A 20,334-nucleotide genomic window follows, 5' to 3' on the forward strand; every position below is an offset into this window, starting at 1 on the left:
AAGATAGCTTAAAATGGTATTTTATGAACAAAGATTAAATAAGGAAGGTTGTACAGAGTATCAGGGCTGTTTTGAAAGAGTTTTAGCAATGACTCATGTTTAGGTGTGTTCTCATGAGGTGACCAGTTAATCCAAATTAAATCTCTCAAAGGAAAAAAAAAGTGTATCTTTCCCCCAGTGGAGTATAGAAATTAGAGGAAAATTCTTTCAGTCTTTAAATAGCAAGTGGTTACAGAAATATTTCTCTAATGGTGGGTAGTAATGTAATAAATACATATGAAAAACCTAACATGCCAAAATATTGTAAGAAAATGAAATAGGTGTATGCAGATTTCTTAAAAAGTAAAAATGAAAACAATTAATGTGTGGTTTATAATCCTCTCTATAGAGGAAGGACTACATGGAATTGTAAGCTGTACAGCTTGTGGGCAACAGGTGAACCATTTTCAGAAGGATTCAATCTATAGACATCCTACACTGAAAGTTCTTATTTGTAAGGTATGTGTGAACAGTTCTACAGTTTGTACTGTTTGTTTTTGTTTCAAATGCCATTTAGCGGAAAACAAAAAGGCAAATACAGCTTACAAATTGATTTTCCTGTTTTCTTATATCCCAGTTAAACTCATTGTGATTTCTTTGTAATTTTTTAATCGTTTTAAGGCTATAATTTTAGTGATTTTTTTATGTTAAATGATCTCTCTGCAATTTCTGCCTACTCATCATGTACTATAAGAGCAGATTCAATTTTGGATCTCCTGGTAAATCACTGTATGTAAAACAACGTCAGAACAAGAAGTGGAAAGGTATCTTCCAGGCCATCTCGGTTGCACTTGTGTACAGCTCTGGCACTGTTATTATTTCTGATAACCTCTGTAAGGATGGTCTAATCCATAACCCAAACCCAGCATCTGGGTCTTCAGCGACGTGGTTTTCTGGTGGCTTCAGTTAAGCCTGAAGTTGCCTGCAATGGGAAGAGCCAGGTAATAGGGGAGGAAGGAAACATCCCTACCTCCTCTTGGGGAGACTTTTAATGCTCAAGGAAGTCTAGAGATAGGTCTCTCGCATATCTCTATAGTTGTAGAGATTCTGTATAAAGATCTCTCTAAAGATAGGTGCAGATATGCGTTACAGTGCACATTTAGAACTTCCCTTCTCTTCCCTCCTGCTTCTCTTTTAGTTCCCAATTAATGTTATATATTCACCTGGCATACTATCGCAGACATGTCCATCTAGTCTAATGTTCTGACTCATTTCTTCTATTCATTCTGGCTTGTTTCTTTTATAAAATATGCCTTAGAAAAATCAGGTTACAAGTTGACTCTTTTCAATATTCATTGGAGTCTTAACTCTTGCTCCTAGACTCGAAAACCCTTAACATGTAGCTGTATGTGTTCTTGCGATGCATGCCTGGTTCATCTTTGACATTTGTTTAGGGTGTTGCGTTCAATAGCAGCTCTTGACTGTGAGCTCTGCTAGATAATTACATCACATGTTCTTTCTCATAAGTGGTCTGTATTGAACATGGCCTTAAGTTAACATGAGAGAGAGGAATGGAAGTCCCTGATCTGCATACTCCATGTCTTCCATCACGTTCTGTGCCTCGTTTTTTTCTTCTGCCTAGGTGAACAGTCCTAGACTTGAGCAGCTATTTTCCTTTGACTGTAAATGTTCAGTCAAGTGACTAAGCATCAGCTTTTACTGCGTTTTTCTTTTTGTTCTTTGGTTTTGTTTGTTTGTTTTGTTTAGTTTAGTTGAACAGGTGTATAACTGTTCCAGATAAAAGGGCCTAATAATTCTGAATTCAGGTGCTGAAGCCTCTTCTGGATTCTGAATTTGCTGATTCACTGGGTAAAAGGACAGGTTTTAGCTAATAGCTTGTATTAATCCCTGTTCAAAGTAGAGCTTCAAGTCTGGGAGATCTTTCTTTACTAGCAACTGGGAGAAAAAAAGACACTTTCAAAATTAAAGAATTCAGCAACTGAAGCCACAGCTGCTACTAGCTGAGTTGTGTGGGGTTTTTTTTTTTCTATTACAAATTTTTCCATGCAAATATTTAATTTGCATCTGGAAATTGGAGCCTTGGACGTTAACCAATATAAATACTGAAGACCTTTTTATTTAAAACCTTATGGGATTGATTGGTACCATAAGGAGCACACAGCTGAAAATTGTAGTTTATGTAGGGTTGTGTCAGGGAAGATGTGGTATTGATTTGTCTAGGAAACAGAGATAACTTATAAATTTGGAGAAAAAACTTATAGATGTGAAGAGAAGCATTCAGGTGATGTTCTAAAATACGCAAAGATGCAGCCGTCAAACAGAAGCCTGTTTAATTTTCAAATAAACCTTGAGCCGTCTAAATTAAAAGTCATGGGTTAGGACCTGTTATACCTGTGGAAGAGGTTTTTTTTAGATTAACACAAAGGTAAAAGGGTTAGAATGCTGAAGACCTTGCAGCTGCTGCTTTTAATTGCTTGCTTCTAATGCTTGCTGAAATCATATGAATTAATAAAGTCCATTTGAGATTTAATAAAAAATTCCTTGTCCTATCTCTTTACAGACTTGCTACAAGTATTACATGAGTGATGACATTAGCCGTGATTCAGATGGAATGGATGAACAGTGTAGGTGAGTGTACAAAAACTGAAATAACACTCAGAGCTCCCGCTTTTGAAATACTGAAGTATATCTCTGTCCTTATGTCAAATATCTAAATATGTAATCCGGTCAAAATGGTGTGATCTGCGATGCCTGTGAGCTTACTTGCCAGCCACTTTCAGGTCTTCATTAAAGACTACGCAATCTAGGCATAGAGCATTTTTTGTTTTCAAATGTGCCTGCAATAGTAATATACCACTTAAGGCTATAGAAAGACTTAATTAATTTTACTGTAAAAGAAATAATGTGTGGGGTTTTTTAATTCTCAGAAGAAACACGGAAAATAAAATTTAATTCTTTATTTAAAATAGGTGCTGAAATTCTCTATGGATATTACTGACCATTTCAGCTTTGTAGGACAATGGAGGAGTTGCCTGGGTTGATGAGGACTGGGTTAGGGAGCAGTTAGGCAATCTGGACATCCATAAATCCATGGGTCCGGATGGGATGCACCCACGGGTGCTGAGGGAGCTGGCTGAGGTCATTGCTGGGCTGCTCTCCACCGTCTTTGCCAAGTCTTGAGAAATGGGAGAGGTGCCTGAGGACTGGAGGAAAGCACATGCCACTCCAGTCTCAAAAAAGGGCAAGAAGGAGGACCCAGGTAACTCTAGACCGGTCAGCCTCACCTCCATCCCTGGGAAACCGATGGAACGACTTCTCCTTGGTGTCATCTCAAGGCATATCAGAGATAAGAGGGTCATTAGGGGCAGTCAGCATGGCTTCACCAAGGGGAAGTTGTGCTTGACCAGCCTCACTGACTTTTATGAGGACATAACAAGATGGATGGATGATGGCAGAGCGGTGGACATGATCTACCTTGACTTGAGCAAGGCATTTGACACAGTCTCCCACAGTATCCTCACAGCTATGAGTATGAGCCAGCACTGGGCCCTTGTGGCCAGGAAGCCAATGGTACCTGGGGTGGGTTAGAAGGGGGTGGTCAGTAGGTCAGAGAGGTTCTCCTGCCCCTCTGCTCTGCCCTGGGGAGACCACACCTGGAGTATTGTGTCCAGTTGTGGCCCCTCAGTTCCAGCAGGACAGGGAACTGCTGGAGAGAGTCCAGCGCAGGGCAACAAAGATGCTGAAGGGAGTGGAGCATCTCCCGTGTGAGGAAAGGCTGAGGGAGCTGGGGCTCTGGAGCTGGACAAGAGGAGACTGAGGGGGGACTCATTAATGTTTACAGATATACAAAGGGTGAGTGTCACGAGGATGGAGCCAGGCTCTTCTCAGTGACAACCAATGATAGAAGAATCGGTAATGGGTTCAAACTTAAATTTGAGAAGAAACTTCTACTCAGTAAGGGTGACAGAACAGTGGAACAGGCTGCCCAGGGAGGTTGTGGAGTCTCCTACTCTGCAGACATTCCAACCCACCTGGACACCTTCCTGTGTAACCTCATCTGCGTGTTCCTGCTCCGGTGGGGAGATTGGACTAGATGATCTTTCCAGGTCCCTTCCAATCCTTGACATTCTGTGATTCTGTGATACCTTAATTTTCCATCTTTCCAATTCTCAGTTGAGTGCTTTTCAGTCATGCTTTTAATAGTGTTTTCAATTAATGGTATCTTTTTATCACCCGAAATTTCAAAATGGAAATTCTTTATCAAATAGTGAAAAATATGTGAGCTTCTCAAATTTGTCACCTTGTGATATGGAGATAAGACTCTTATAATTTCTTATGTCTCATTTCAGGTGGTGTGCTGAAGGTGGAAATTTGATTTGCTGTGACTTTTGCCATAACGCCTTCTGTAAAAAGTGCATTTTGCGCAACCTGGGTCGAAAGGAGTTATCGACTATATTGGATGAAAATAGCCAGTGGCACTGCTATAGTTGCCAGCCAGAGCCTTTGTTGGACTTGGTCACTGCCTGTGACAGTGTCTTTGAAAATTTAGAACAGTTACTGCAACAAAACAAAAAAAAGATCAGAGTTGAAAGTGAAAAAAGTAAAATATATGACCACACAGTCAAGTTTTCTCCAAAGAGAAATAATTCAAGTTGTAATGGTGAAGAAAAAAAACTAGATGATTCACATTCAGGTTCACTAACACATTCTTATAAAGCACTAATGATGCCAAAAGACTTGCTTAAGAAAACAAAAAAGCTGGTTGAAGCTACAGCAAATCTGAATTCGAGCTTTTCAAGCTTTTTGAAAAATGCTGCAGAAATGAGCCCAGCTGTGCAACTTTGTCAGCTAAAAGCTTATAAATCTGTGTTGAGTGACATGAAAAAAGCTTGTCTGGCACTAGAAGAAGGCCTGAACCTGGAGATTGAAGCTTTGACTGTTAAAATCAAAGATAAAAATACCAAAGAGAAAAAAACTGATGTTAGAACAGAAAAAAATGAGGTGAAAAAAGATGAAGGAAAGGAACATGTGGCATTAAAAGAGGATGACACCGAAAAGACAGGGAAAAAAGTATCAGAACAGCCTGACGGTGAGCCCATGGATCAAAGTGTTCCAACAGTGGAACAAACGGATAACAAGCGCACTTCTGGGGAAGATAAAAGGTCTGGCAGAAATGAAGAACCTCAGTATGAACCTAATAGTACAGAGGCTTTAGACATGGATATTGTGTCCATTCCCTCATCTGTTCCTGAAGATATTTTTGAGACTCTAGAATCTGCTATGGAGGTTCAGGTTGCATCAGAGGAGCAAGACAATGGAAATACAGGAACAGATCACGAGACTCTAAATTCAAATACAAAAGTGAACGCTCCTGTGAAAGATACCAAAGGTGGTACTAAGTTAAAATCATCGGCTAAAGGGACAAAAGAATTGATTGTAAAATTAACTCCCGTTTCCCTCTCAGAGTCTCCAGTTAAAGCTGAAAATCCAGACAGCCATCTAGAAAAGGGAAATAAGGATGCTGATGTAGCATCTAAAGCAGAAAATTCCGATTCCGTAAAACAAAATCATGATGCTGGCAGTAAGCCTTCCCCGGAGAACGAAGCTGCCTCACCTGTGGAGGAATCTGATCTCAGGAGATCACCGCGCGTGAAGACCACTCCCCTGCGGCGCCAAACGGACATCAACCCCTTAACATCAAATTCGGAAGAAGATAGCAATGACACCTGTAATGACAAACGTAAGAGGAAATCATCCAAACAACCAAGGAGGAAAAACGATAAAAGAAATTCTTCTGACAGTGCTGTTGATGGTCCTAGTCCTAATAAACTTTCTAAATCAAAAAAGCCATTTGCATTAGATCAGAGCTCAGATTCTGATGAGATGCCAGCTGTTCTTAAAGAAGTTGCGATGATGAGTCACAGTTCTTCGGATATTGATAGCAATAGTGAAGCACCAACAAAAGATCAGAAGGCTTCAGGTTTTCTAAAGGATCAACCGGTAAAGGATGAAAATGGAAAACGAAAAAGAAAGAATTCCAGTTCTGGTTCCGATTTAGATGCTAAAAGAGGCAAATCAGCTAAAAATTCTGCTGCTGCTAAAAAGAAACGACATAACTATTCAGATTCTTCAAACTATGATTCTGAATTAGAAAAAGAAATCAAAATTTTGAGTAAAATTGAGTCTGCAAAAAAAGCTAAGAAAAAATACTCGCGAAAAGAAGATAGTTATGATTCCTCTGAAGAAGAGCAGAGGAAGAAAGTAAGTAGTAAGAGAAGGTTAAATTTGAAGAAACAGAGAGATAAATCTTCTGAAGATGATGATGCTGAGAAGTCTTCCCCAGAGAAGGAGATTAGTCGTTCTAAAGATAAAAAAACTGCTAAGGGGTCAGCTGCTAAGGAGAGGATAACCAGAGACTTAAAAGAAAAAACTGTCAAGGGAAAGCGGGATGAGTCTTCTGATGCTGAGAAGTCTTCACTGGAGAAAGAGGAGAGTTATCCTAAAGGTGTCAAGAAAACTGAAGATAAGAAGAGCAAGGATAAGAAAACGAAAAAGGCACTGGAAGATTCTTCTTCAGAGAGTACTGAGAAATCTACAAAGAAAGAGCATGATTTAGGTTCTTCGAAAGACAGATTCAAAAATAAAAAAGGAACTGAAAGCAAAGCGAAGCAATCTGAAAAACTGAAAAAGAAAAGTTACAAGAAAGAACAAGATGATTCCTCGTCTGACGTTGAAAAGTCATCTCCAGAGAAAGGAAGTTGCAATTCTTCTGAAAATGACAAAACTCAAAATCAACCAGCGTTTAAAGAAAATAAAAGGAGGAATTTAAGAGAGAGAGTATCTAAAAGAGTCCAAATGGATTTATCCTCTGATGCTGAGAAATCTCCTCTAAAAGAGGAGAGTTCTTCTGAAGACGCTGTGCGAAGTAAAAGGCAAACTAAAGCTAAAGAAAAGAAAAAAATAAGTCACAAAAAGAAGATTTCCAAGAAGGAACAGAATGACTCATTGTCATCTTCTGATGAGGAGTCTTATGAAGAGAGTAAGAAAAAGATTAAAAGAGGGTCAGTGAAAGAAAGTAAAAAGGGTAACTTGAAAAAGAAAGAGTCAAAAAAGAAGGTGGTTGTCACTTCCTCTTCCTCATCTGATAAGGAAGAAAATGATGAACAGAATTCAACAGGGGAAGGAAGCAGTGATGAGCAGAAAATTATGCCAGTGACTGAAAACTTAATGCTGTCTGCTGGTGCAGGATTTTGTCAGTCTTCAGGTGTGCAAAAGATATTCATCTAAAAGTATTATTAATATGCTAATAGAGGAAATTTGTAAGATTTGGGTAACACTTAATGTAGAAGTTTAAATATTCATTTAAATGTTTGCAGCCGGTCAGGTTTCCTGATACTGACTCGGAAGCGCCCATTTCAATTTGTGCGGCCTGTCCCTTGAGGATAAAAGGATGCCACTGTAAATGGAGAGGCTGGAGACGCTGCAGTCTGTGATTCCAGCTGGTATTTCCTTGCAGCACAGCTTTCAAAAGCCTGTTCCTCGCTTTGGCTGCCCAGATACTGTTCAGCAGAAGCTGGTTGTAAGCAGCAAGTATCTGGTGAACTCAAATTTGTCAGCTCCTGGTTTTGCACTGGAGATGGCTCTGGAGACTGGTGGCGTTGTGGTGTACGTGGTAAAAATCAAGCAGATGATCTTTGTGCCTCACAAGACCCATGTAGCCGTAGAGCAGCTGGTATTGGTTAACAGAAATCTGCCATTGCTTATGGTTTTCATAGCACGTTTAATAGTAATAATTACTTTTCTTGCCAAGATAAAACTATGTGTCTTATATCCTTAGGAAGTTCAGAACTGCTGAATTGGAAACTTAGATTTAAAGAACTTAAAAAGGAAGGGCAGTTTTCACATTACATGGACGTTAGCCATGTTTTTAATAAATAAGCTTCAACTAGGAAAAAGGAAATCTATTTGCTCTTTTAATTACCATGACAGGTATATTGTATTCAATTTGTTTAGGAAGTCAAGGAAGGGAGCCAGGAGACCTGTGTGGTTAAACAGGGAACTGCTGGGTATGCTCAAGTGGAAGAGGAGAGTTTATAGATCATGGAAGGAGGGGCTGGCCCCTTGGGGAGAATATAAGGCTGTTGTCAGAGGGCGTATGGAGGCAACTTGGAAAGCTAAGGCCTCCTTAGAATTAAACCTGGCGAGAAGGGTCAAGGACAACAGGAAGAGCTTTTTCCAATACGTGGCAGAGAAAACTAACAGCAGAGGCAATGTAGGCCCACTGATGAACGAGGTGGGTGCCCTGGTGACAGAAGATACAGAGTTACTGACAGAAAAAAGCAGAGTTACTGAACACCTTCTTTGTCTCTGTCTATTCTGCCGGAGGCTGTCCTGAGGAGCCCCGTACCGCTGAGGCGCCAGAGGAAGGCAGGACAATGGAGGAGTTTGCCTGGGTTGATGAGGACTGGGTTAGGGAGCAGTTAGGCAATCTGGACATCCATAAATCCATGAGCCCGGATGGGATGCACCCGTGGGTACTGAGGGAGCTGGCTGAGGTCATTGCTGGACCGCTCTCCATCATCTTTGCCAAGTCTTGGGAAACGGGAGAGGTGCCTGAGGACTGGAGGAAAGCAAATGTCACTCCAGTCTCGAAAAAGGGCAAGAAGGAGGACCTGGGTAACTCTAGACCGGTCAGCCTCACCTCCATCCCTGGGAAACCGATGGAACGACTTCTCCTTGGTGTCATCTCGAGGCATATCAGGGATAAGAGGGTCATTAGCGCCAGTCAACATGGCTTTACCAAGGGGAAGTTGTGCTTGACCAGCCTCACTGACTTTTCTGAGGACATAACAAGATGGATGGATGATGGCAGAGCGGTGGACGTGATCTACCTTGACTTGAGCAAGGCATTTGACACAGTCTCCCACAGCATCCCCACAGCTAAACTGAGGGAGTGTGGTCTGGATGAGCGGGTAGTGAGGGGGACTGTGAACTGGCTGAAGGGAAGAAGCCAGAGAGTCGTGGTCAATGGGGCAGAGTCCAGTTGGAGGCCTGGATCTAGTGCAGTGCCTCAGGGGTCAGTACTGGGACCTATATTATTCAATATATTCATCAATGATTTGGATGAGGGAATAGAGTGTACTATCAGCAGGTTTGCTGATGACACGAAGCTGGGAGGAGTGGCTGACACGCCAGAAGGCTGTGCTGCCATCCAGAGACCTGGACAGGCTGGAGAGTTGGGCAGGGAAAAATTGAATGAAATAGAACAAGGGCAAGTGTAGAGTCTTGTATCTGGGCAGGAACAACCCCAGGTTCCAGTATAAGTTGAGGAATGACCTATTGGAGAGCAGCGTAGGGGAAAGGGACCTGGGGGTCCTGGGGACAGCAGGATGACCATGAGCCAGCACTGGGCCCTTGTGGCCAGGAAGGCCAATGGCATCCTGGGGTGTATTAGAAGGGGGTGGTCAGTAGGTCAGAGAGGTTCTCCTGCCCCTCTGCTCTGCCCTGGGGAGACCACACCTGGAATATTGTGTCCAGATGTGGCCCCTCAGTTCCAGCAGGACAGGGAACTGCTGGAGAGAGTCCAGCGCAGCCACCAAGATGCTGGAGGGAGTGGAGCATCTCCCGTGTGAGGAAAGGCTGAGGGAGCTGGGGCTCTGGAGCTGGACAAGAGGAGACTGAGGGGGAACTCATTCACGGGGATCAATATGGAAAGGGGGAGTGTCAGGAGGATGGAGCCAGGCTCTTCTCGGGGACAACCAGTGACAGGACAAGGGGTAATGGGTTCAAACTGGAACACAAAAGGTTCCACTTAAATTTGAAGAGAAATTTCTCAGTAAAGTTATAGAACAGTGGCCCAGGCTGCCCAGGGAGGTTGTGAAGTCCTCTAGTCTGGAGACATTCCAACCCGCCTGGACACCTTCCTGTGTAACCTCATCTGGGTGTTCCTGCTCCAGCGGGGCGATTGGACTAGATGATCTTTCCAGGTCCCTTCCAATCCCTAACATTCTGTGATTCTGTTTGCTTCTAACGGTGTTTCATAGAACTTTCTGTATGTGACGTTAGTGTAACTGTTGGCTCAGATACAGTAGTTTGCGAAGCTGCAAGTAAAATGAATAAAATGGCAGTGTATTTATGAAGACAGCAGAAGGCACATACTTGCATTTTGGCTTTCCTGGAAAGCCCTTGTAGGCAGACACTAAATGCAAAATTAGATGATTCTCAGTGTATTTTCTTTAAAATCAAAACAAACAACAACAAACCTATACATGACACCCTGCCTCCAACAGACAGAACACTCAAATTTTAAGTTACACATAACCTTCTTTTTTCCTACCAACTTGCTGCTGACCCACTTGCTCCTGAAGTTTTCCTGCATTTTAGTTTCTGGAGAGTTGTTACTCTTTGCCAGTGTAGAGGTTACTTTTCCCAGGTGCTGTGCTGCTTAGGATTTAGAGCCCTGTAAGAAAGCAAAGTTTGATTCATGGTGTTTTGGATCATTGTAGAGTGACAGCTGGAAAATAAGTTTCTTATTCTGCATACTATATAGCCCTTTAATGTCTGTTTTTCAAGGTCCTCTGATGCAGTACATTTATTTGCATCTCCGTGCATGCAATACTGGGACCTTTAGGGCTTTTCCTGCCAAAACCAAGTTTTCCTCAATGATGCCACTGCTGGGGGAGGTTGCAAATAATGAGTGGTTTGCGTAGTGATGAGCTGGTGTCTTGTGTGTGGTATAATAGCTGCCAGCCTGGTAAAACACTCTCCCTAGGTAGTCGATTGATGGTTCCAGGTGACAGTAACCCGTATGTAACAGTTCTCAGCATCACTGGACCATCAAAGAAAAATACTTTGAAAATAAAATTGCTCAGCTACAGTGTATGTTCACAGACTTGGTATTGAAATGGTCCAGGAGGAAAATGTTGGTTGTAGTATATCAGATGGTGTCTGAGGCAGTGGGAGCAGTTGTTTTATTTGCAAGTCGCAGGTGGAAAGATTGGATAATTATTGGATGGGACAGACAGATAAGAGTGTACAAATTGGAAAAATTAGATAGTGATGTGGGATGATTGACAATGAAGTTAGACTGAGAGAGTATTGGTTTCTTTTAGCCTGGAGAGAGAATGCTAAAAATGGGGAGTCTTAATTGCTGTCTTCTAATCACCTAACGAGTAGTTATAGAGAAGGCTGAGCCAGATGCATGACAAAATAATGAGAGGCTGTGGATCCAAGTTTTCGCAAGGAGAAATCTGATTAGATACTAGGAAAAAGCTCTGTAAATTGAGAATGGTCAAAGCCTGAAACTGGTTGCCCTGAAGTCCTTGTGCTTGGAAATATTTAAAACTTGACTGGCCAAGGCCCTGAGAAACCTGACCTCACTTTGGAGCTAGCTCTGCTGTGAGGGTGGAGTTGGAGTAGGTGCTGTCCAGAGGTCTCTTCCAGCATTACTTATTGTATGGTTCTCTGAGAATCTGCCTTGGTTGCATTATTTTAAGAGGAGCCAAACTTACATTTTCTCTTCAGTTTGCTTTTGACTTAATAGGTGAATAAATAAATGAGTCTTTTTTTGTGTCTGAACAAGGTAGGTAGATTGTTGAATGAGTCTTAGAATCTGGTTTAACCAACAGGATACTTACGTTTATCTAAGCCTAGGAGTGAGGAACTTTTTGTGATCGCCTCTTTTGCAGTCCTGTGAGATGTCAGCCTAGTGGTAACTCCAGGACAAGCGTATGTTTAAAGCGACTTGGAGCAAGCCTCTCACAGCCTGGTTTTAGTGCACTCCGCACAGGTAGAAAACAAACTGTAGAAATTAGGAATGAGCAGATCTCAGCTCAATAGGATTTTAAGGTCTCTTTTCCTCAGCCTAATTTTAATAATTAGATTTGTTTAACCAGAAGAACAAGAGAAAAGAAAGGGGAAAGGCTTGGGAGTGTGCTAGAAATAATGTGAATTCCTCAGTTCAGCCAGGAGAGTGCGAAGGAGTTCAGAGGCAGGTATCATACTGTGCTGTTCTTTCTCTTTTATGTGTCCTGTGCTCTTGGGTTTGATGTGTTACCCATATGAGACAGTATCCACGTAATACAACTGAATTTTGATATTTGCAGTAGGGATAGCACGAGTAGTTTTCAAAATGTAAGTCTTCACACAGGCACAGCAGAGGTACGTGCATTGTATTTGATACTCTGAAAGCAAAAATAGACAAGGATTATCGTTCTCGAGTACTTCTTAATGGCAGCAGAGTAGCTTGTAGGTTTGGTGATTCTGTAATATATTTATTTGGATCTTCTTTTCAATTTACACAGATGAACTAGTGGAGCTTCTGAAATGGAGCTAGTAACTTCCTAGGAAACTTAGTTCTTAAATCCTGAGTGGAATATTCAGCCTCTGGATGTTTTGGTGTAAAATAAAAAAAAATCACAGCATGTGTTGTAATAAGGAGCAAATTGCAAGTTGTGTGTAGTAGCAAGCGTAATGTGAGTTAAAGTGCTGCCTGACAAACCAGATACTTTTATTAATAAACATTTTTGGTTTTGTATGTCGAGATATGTAACTGACTTTTTTGTTGGCTACTGGAAAAGTGGTGGTACTACCAAGCTATTTTTATGTGGGGATTCTTGATGGAGACACTAGTTCGTATGCTGTGTTGTTTATTGTTGATTTTACATGTATTAAGTGTTCATGGGTGTTTTTGGTTTCCCCTTCCTTCCTCAGGAGATGAGGGAGAGACTAAATCAAGGACTGTTCCAGTGGAGGAGGAGGAAGATGACGATGATGATCCCGAGAATAGGTATGATACCATCCGTAAGATTATAACACACCCTAGGCGTGGGCGCAAACCGGCGCAACGGAAGAGCAAGCAGGTTGTAAAAACCACGACTGCCTGCCTTGTAAAGACTCGCTCACGGGCTTCCCGCAAGTTTGAACAAGGGGCCAGAAAACAGAGGCCAAAATCCAGAAATGCAAAGAAAGTTTTTTAGAAGTGCGAGCTAACACACCTTGCATAGGGTGTGTTATAAATGCACTACAGCACGGTCCATTTTATGTTCCCATTGCAAGTATTTCATTCAGGCAGGTAAAAACCTACTGCTGAGAAATGTTAATTTCAGCTAGTTTTATGAATAGAAGGTAAAAATTTGCATCTGTGCAATATGCAGTGCTGAAATATTTGCAGATTGAACTTGGTTATTACTGTTACATAATTTGCTTTTTAATTGAAATACCTTTTCTCAATAAAGAGAAAACACAAATATGGGGAAAGCAGTATTAGATATTTTCAGTTGTTGAATAAACTGAGTTTTAATTCATTAAGGAATACCTGCAGTGACTAATGTGATAGTTGAGGCGCTGATTCTACGAGCACTGTGCATAGGGTCAACTGGTATCAAAGAGATTAATTATACATAACAATTTTAAGTCTTTGCATAGATATTTTCAGAATTGTGGCTTATATGTATTGCTTCAGTTTCAAGTTCAAGAAAATGAATCCTTGTAAGGTATAATATAGTTAGACATGTCAGACTTCACCAGTACCATTGTAGCTATCAAAATTAACCTGGCTAGAAAATGTAAAAGCTTCTTTTCCTAATGAGTGGATGCACAACATGAAGTATCGCTCAGTTGCGAGCTGCAGTTTCATTTTGGAACTTATTGTAGTTAGACTACAGAGTTCAACACATTTTTACACAGTATTTCAGAACCTTTTTTTCTTCCATATAGCATGTATGGGACCAGCTTCATAGCTTTGCACAGTTGCTGATGGAGCCTTTTTCTGCTTCTGAGCCTTACTAGTTTCGGTGATGATATCTTTTTTTTGGAGTTATATGTTTTGACCTGTGGCTGAAGTAAATTTTCAAAGCAGTTTTATAGCCTTTACAGAGGTCAGTTTGGCATCAAAATGTTGCTGCTGATGTAGTTATTGCTTGTTTTCAGTCACCGAATTTTAATCAAATAATTCAACTTTTAAAGAAAGATGCTCTTAGGGACTCGACAGCACAGGATCATAAGCAGAACATGTAAACTTTGGTAACAGGAGATCTTTTTAAAACTTTTTTTTCCTTTTTTGTTCTGTTTCTCAAGTGTTTCTGGTTGATAACTAAACCAATACACTTTTGTCTAAGCTAAGTGCTTACCATAAAAATGTTACTGACAGATCTTAGTTTAAGAGCTATATTGGGAATTGAGTTAACCCAATTGATAACAAACAAATCAGTTGTGACTTTGAGGTTGAAAGATCCATTTCTGTACTTTGTTTTTAAGCCGAAGCATTGTTGGAAGTTTTTATTTAGGGAATAATTTGAATATATATATTTATGAGGTGGGGAGGTATTTTGTCAATAAACAGCTTTGTCAACCTTCAGACCTGTTAACTGGTGACTGCAGTCTGATTTTACATTCATCGTGCATTGTACTTGGCACCAAACCCAGATATATAAAATGTAAAAAGGTGGAACAAATTTCAAGACATTAAAAGCTTGTTCTTCTGTTTACTCAACACAAAGTGTTTAAATAGTTTACCTATTATTCAGATAAGTTGCCTATTTTCTTCCAGGCCAAAGAGGGTACGTAGTAGTGTGGGGACTCTCATGTTTGCAAGTCCTTAGTTTAGATGTTCTGTTATTTGCATACCTTTGGATGTGCATGACATGAATATTAATAGTCTGGAAATTATCTTTGCCAAAATGCAATATCTAAGTGGGTCATAATGTGACATACAGTACTGTATGGTTTCATCTGATATTGTGTAATTATCTATTATTGGTCCTTCTGATCTTATAAATGGTACTGTTTTAATGTGTTTGCAGTAGTTTTGTTTATTAAGAAGTTAATAGTGTATTTAATGCAGAATGCCTTTAAGTATTTGATGGTTGCAATAAATTTTTGTAAAACGTTTTTCTTGTCCAAGCATTTAATTTAATACAACTCTGACAGCTTGAAAATCGGACTGTTTCAATGAAGACAGTACAGTATTTAGAACAAGGTGTTTGGCAGTTTTCACTATTTTTTTTTTTAAACATGTATGACATTTCATCCAAATACTTGTCTCTTAAAATATATGTTACATGGTTCATCATTTTTGAGTGATATACCAAAGGCCCATTTAATTCAGTAGTGTTCTAGCTGAAAGAATGGTGGCTTTTATTAGCCACGTAAAAACGTCCTCCCCCCACACACCCCAAGAGGCTTGTTTTGGGCACCCTTATTTCTACATATAATTAGTAGGTATTTATGGGCACTACACGTGAGTCAATATAATCTAATTGGTGGTAAAACGTCTTGATATTTAACTAATATTTAAAATTATGACTTTGTAAGAAGAAAAATTATTTTTACAGTGGTAGATTGTCTCACCAGGATTTTTGGCAATCTATAAATGAGTCCATCGTATTTGCACTCTAAAGTTCATGAATAACAATGGTGCAAATTATCATGTGGACTTAACTCTGCATCATGAGAGGCTGCACCTACTATTCCATTTTTGCTGAGATGTCCGAGGGATAATTTTAAATAGTACTATACTGTGACTACGCAACTCCTGGGCAACTTCAAGTTTGCCTGTCTCTTAAAAAATGTTCTCTTCTAGCGTAAGTTAAAAAATGTATAGTAACCAATTCATTATTTATAAGTTTATATTGTTGGTGTCATTCTTACAAAGGTTAAATATTTGAATCCTGATTTCTATAAAATGATACATCTATAATGTTATTTTACTCTGGAGTTGTTTTTATATGTCCCGGTTAAGATTCCAGTCCCATTCTGTAAGGCAGCGTGTAAATATGTGTTGCAAAAACATCCTTTATACGAATCTCACATCACGTTTAAATAGATGGAGTGGGTAGGCAATGTGACGCGCTCAAGGTCACAGCGGATAAGTGGCAGGAATGAAATGCGGAAACAACTTTGGTTTTTTGCTACCTGAAGTCCCATGCTGGAGCTCATTGCTCCCCGTGCCTCTTAATTTACGTTTATAGTGTTCAATTGTTACATCTAGTTGGCCAAGAATATCCTTTATGTCCTTGACCCAAGTAAATATTATGGTGTTTCTTGGTTTTCATGGGCTTCTCTGGAAGAATGTGAGCAGGGGAGCTTTCACACTATCAGAGCTTGTTTTTCTTGGTACTTGCAGTTGGATGTTTATGCAAATATTAAAATGTTAGCTAGCATGTGAAGCCTCTTAGCTTAGAAACCTGGTCACTTTAAATGTGTTTCTATCTTCAAATAGGAATGTGACATATTATCTGAGCCACATATAATTTAATTTAAAACCAGTTTCAAGTGTCCAGTACTCAATTTATTCTAACGCCTGTGAGCCATTTGTTACGTCAGTCATTTGTCAGATGCATTTACAAGACTTAATCTGTTTGATTCTAATATTGCTTACACTTTTAATCCCTATCAGATACATAGTTATATTAAAAATAGGGATCTTTGAAATTCTGAGTCTCTCAACAATGTCTTACATGTAGAACATGTAGAAGAGAATGCTGCTTTTTGCACTAAAGAAACAGATCCTACTCAGTTTGGTTCAAAGTGGTTAAATCTTGATCCTAGCTAAAAGATGTCTGATTTTCGATCTCAGAGTATAAAAACAATAGCTTATCAATTTTATTATAAATAATTATTTGGAAACTAATAAGTTTACCCAGTCTGGTTGGTGATTATGATGATGACTAGTAGGAAAATAACAGCATCTTCTATTTATGGATAGTAGATTTTGTGTGTGATTTTTAGGTGAATGATACATTTGCGCTTTTTTGATTTAAAAAAAATTCATAAAAGAGCAAATAAAAATGTATATCTTCTCTTGTTAAGAACAAAGTCAGCCTTCTTTAAAAAAAGTAGAAATGAATTTCTAAAAGTGACTTATGGCAAAGGTAAGTGTTGGTATCCACATACGAGTTGTGTTAACTTTGCTAATGCGAAATAAGACAGTATTACTAGGCAGTACTTTCTGGATTGAATTCTAAAATTTTGCAGTTCTTTTTAGTGTTTCTGGTTTGTTTTGTTTTGTAAAGCAAAACTTTAATGATGATACTGTTATTTTTTTAAAACAAGAAAAGTAGCTGCTGTCTATATTTCCTGGAGTAGGATTCATGGTTAAAAATTGACGTTAAAAGCTTTTAAAGGGAACCAACCTGTGATATTCCAAGCAATTCCGTTTTGAAGAAAAAGTTCTTCTGACCATTAAGAAATGGAAGAAATATAGTCTCAATTTCTTATGTAAGGAGCCATTTATTCCTGTTGCTACTATACACAACGTGGTGGGGTTAAAAACAACAACACAAAGAAAACCCAAAGTCCCTTTTCCAAATTCTCGGGAAGGAACTAATGCAAAAAACATTTGGAAGAGGATGTTACTTATCTAGGGACTTCAGTAAAGTTTTCATCGCTGTGATCTGTTGATATGTTGGAATTAAAGCTTAATAAGAGTGCTGCATTTTAAAAGTTTAATCCGCTATTTCTTCACAAGCCATTTCTCAAAAGAGGGGGTATGTTTTGGATGCTGATGCATAGTCTGTGACTACTCACTGAGCAGTCTTAAGTGTTTGTTAAACCATTTTACTTCCATCTTTTAATAATAACTGAATATACATTAAGCGCTAGAATCTTCTCGGAAAATATACTGCTGCTAAAATAATAGAAAATACTGTATGAAGTGTTAGGTAAGATACCTTGGGACAATTCCCTTCGAAAAGATCCTTTGGTTTAGGGGCACATTGCATGCTGAAAGACGAAATGCAGATTCATTAAAACCTACTACTTCATTGTCTAATGTATCAGAAGCTGCCCTTCGGAGATCACTGTTGCTTTGCCATTTCCAAGTGGAGCCCAGATGGTGGTTCAGTTCCCTGGGTTTTGAACTGTTGTTTTGACTGGTATAAAAGCTTCCCCATTCTAAACTGTGTACGTAATTACACACATATACATTAGTTCTCCTGAAAGACAAAACAGACCAGATTTGACCTGGGAAAAAAAAAAACACCTTCATTTAAAATTGGCAACCATGGAGTGAAAAATATTTCCAACATTTATACGAGGAAGGCCTGATCTCATTCTTTCAGTTTGTTTTCTTTTTCCCCTGGAAGTATGAGTTTGCGGATAAGTCCTGTATTTTCCTGTGCTTTTGACATATTTTGTATTTTGCCTTGGATAGATTTACATAGGGTTTTTTTTTTCTCTTTTTTTTAATATTGCAAGAGCATCTAAAGAAATAGTTATCCCATAATAACTTCTTGTACATTAGCTGGAAACATTCTTGTGCTGAAATAAAACTGAGGGAAGCTGAGCGAACAGTTTGTGGATCAGGAAATAAGATCGTATTTTTCCTTTGAAGTTTAGGTCCTAGAATGTTCTATCAAACCTCTTCCCGTGTGTGTGTATATACCCAGATATATTTTTGCTATAGTTGCTGTAAGGCCAGTGCTTGTAATTCCATGATGAGGGATTCAGTGTGGGTTTTTTCCTGAGGCACTTAATATCAGTTCATCTTGAGACGTCGGGAGTTGCTTCAATTACTACGGCATCGCTTTTGCAGCAGGGTGAGCCCATGCAATTAGAATGGTAACACAGCTGAGGCAAGCTGTGGAGAGGTAGGGGAATAAATACTTCTCTTTTTAACCTGTGCGTTCGTGCATATTGCGGTACTCTTTTTCTCCTTGTTTAAAACACGCCGTCAGTGATATGCTGGTTTTAAAACTATTCCTGTTTATGTGTACACTAGTTGAGTAGGTTCAGTGCCTCAGGAAATGAATCTCATGGGTTTAAATCAAGCAGGATAACCATTTTTTGGGGAAATGATTTGAGTATTAGGATTTGGCCTGCAGCATCTTCACGTTCTTGTTACAGCCAGAATTCATAGAGGTGCCTATCCCAGACCTGACAAGAATCTGTCCATATAGACGGTGAATAACATGAAATGTTGAAGTTAGTACATTTCATAGCTACCTGTAGTTGTACTGTAAAGCATAAAACTTTTTAAATAGCATTGTACAGATTTCCTTTCTAAAAGCCAGTTAACACGTTACATTTAACATGAGATTTTTGCTGATATATCCTGTCTTACCACAATGACTTGTCATCATGTGTCCTTTTTTAGTTCGGCTTTCAACTTTTTTTTGAAGTTCTGAATGGTATAGGATTACACTTATCGTTCGTAGATTTGCTTGAACAATGGAATAAATAGTTTTTTCTGTTTTACTTCAAAGAATTGCCAAGAAAATGCTTTTAGAAGAAATCAAAGCTAATCTTAGCTCTGATGAGGAGGCATCTTCAGATGATGAATCGGATGAAGGAAAAAAGAAACGTGGCAAGCAAAATGAACACGCAGGAGATGATGGTGAGCACCAAAAAGCGCCTGGGAAAAAGTGCTGTAGAGCCTGTCTTAATTTCAAAGACAACTTGGGGAAATTATTAAAGTTTCTTCTTTCAACAAAAAAAGTCATTCATGTTGATAGGTAGTTGCCACATAGAGGCCAGTGTACATTATCATGAGGATTATCATCTCTTTTATGCTTCTGTAAGTGTATTTTTTCTTAATAATCTGATTTTTGTAACCAATTCAGATGTCCTAAGGACTTGTGATGAATAATGTATACAGAGCAGAAAGACGTGCAAACGCACAGGAGAGATTTGATTAGCCTGTGCGGTCATTGCAACAGACAATCCAACTGTTCAGGCATTGTAAAAGACTTAAAATTTGAGGGAGCAATGGTATTATGTTGTTGCCTATAATTTCCTGGAAAAGCACAGAACGTAGCCTAAATTAATTTAGATTTAATTCTTGTGAAATTTAAATAAGAAAAAAATGACCAGTGTGCATGTTGTACTGACTCTTATCTCTGGCAGGAGGGAATAAAAAAGAAGCTAATTCTGAATCAGATTCTGAGGAAGAGGAAGAGGAAGAAGAAGAATCAAAGAAGCCAAGATACAGACACAGGCTGCTGAGGCACAAGCTGACAGTGAGCGAAGGAGAATCTGGTGAAGAAAAAAAGGTGAAACCAAAAGAGAAAAAAGAAGGGAAGCGCAGAAATAGAAGGAAAGGTACATAACCCAAATGTTTTTTGTCACAGAAAGTGCTTGCTTCTATAAAATAGGTCCAAAGCATGTCAGAATGGAAACCTGAAACTCATAATTCTCTGTATAAACTTATTTGTATATTAAATGTAGAATTCTTTTATCTGTCTTTGATAAAGTTTTATTGAAAATGTTCAATACAAATGCAGCTCTCTCCACTTATTGTATCCTCTGATTAGATTAATCTTGTTGAGTCTTAAAATATTGATCTTACATAACGGAGGCAAGCCCAGTATATCTAATTTGTGAAAATCAGTCTTGTCA

At 39.3% G+C, this 20,334-nt stretch overlaps 1 protein-coding gene across 5 annotated transcripts in view; it reads left to right on the forward strand.

Annotated features, from left to right (window-relative positions):
• The window catches only part of ATRX (ATRX chromatin remodeler), an 88,003-nt gene that overhangs the window by 21,183 nt on the left and 46,486 nt on the right, over nucleotides 1-20,334 (forward strand). For 4 of the 5 annotated variants that reach the window (XM_065077994.1, XM_065077996.1, XM_065077998.1 and 1 more), the window contains 6 exons: nucleotides 389-498; nucleotides 2,561-2,628; nucleotides 4,350-7,264; nucleotides 12,712-12,787; nucleotides 19,203-19,333; nucleotides 19,843-20,037. In XM_065077994.1, coding sequence (XP_064934066.1) covers nucleotides 389-498; nucleotides 2,561-2,628; nucleotides 4,350-7,264; nucleotides 12,712-12,787; nucleotides 19,203-19,333; nucleotides 19,843-20,037 — 3,495 coding nt within the window. The remainder of the gene's footprint in view (nucleotides 1-388; nucleotides 499-2,560; nucleotides 2,629-4,349; nucleotides 7,265-12,711; nucleotides 12,788-19,202; nucleotides 19,334-19,842; nucleotides 20,038-20,334) is intronic. The other variant, XM_065077999.1, reaches the window with a different exon arrangement.

This window comes from Columba livia, chromosome 12 (genome assembly GCF_036013475.1).
Source record: "Columba livia isolate bColLiv1 breed racing homer chromosome 12, bColLiv1.pat.W.v2, whole genome shotgun sequence".
Taxonomy (NCBI): domain Eukaryota; kingdom Metazoa; phylum Chordata; class Aves; order Columbiformes; family Columbidae; genus Columba; species Columba livia.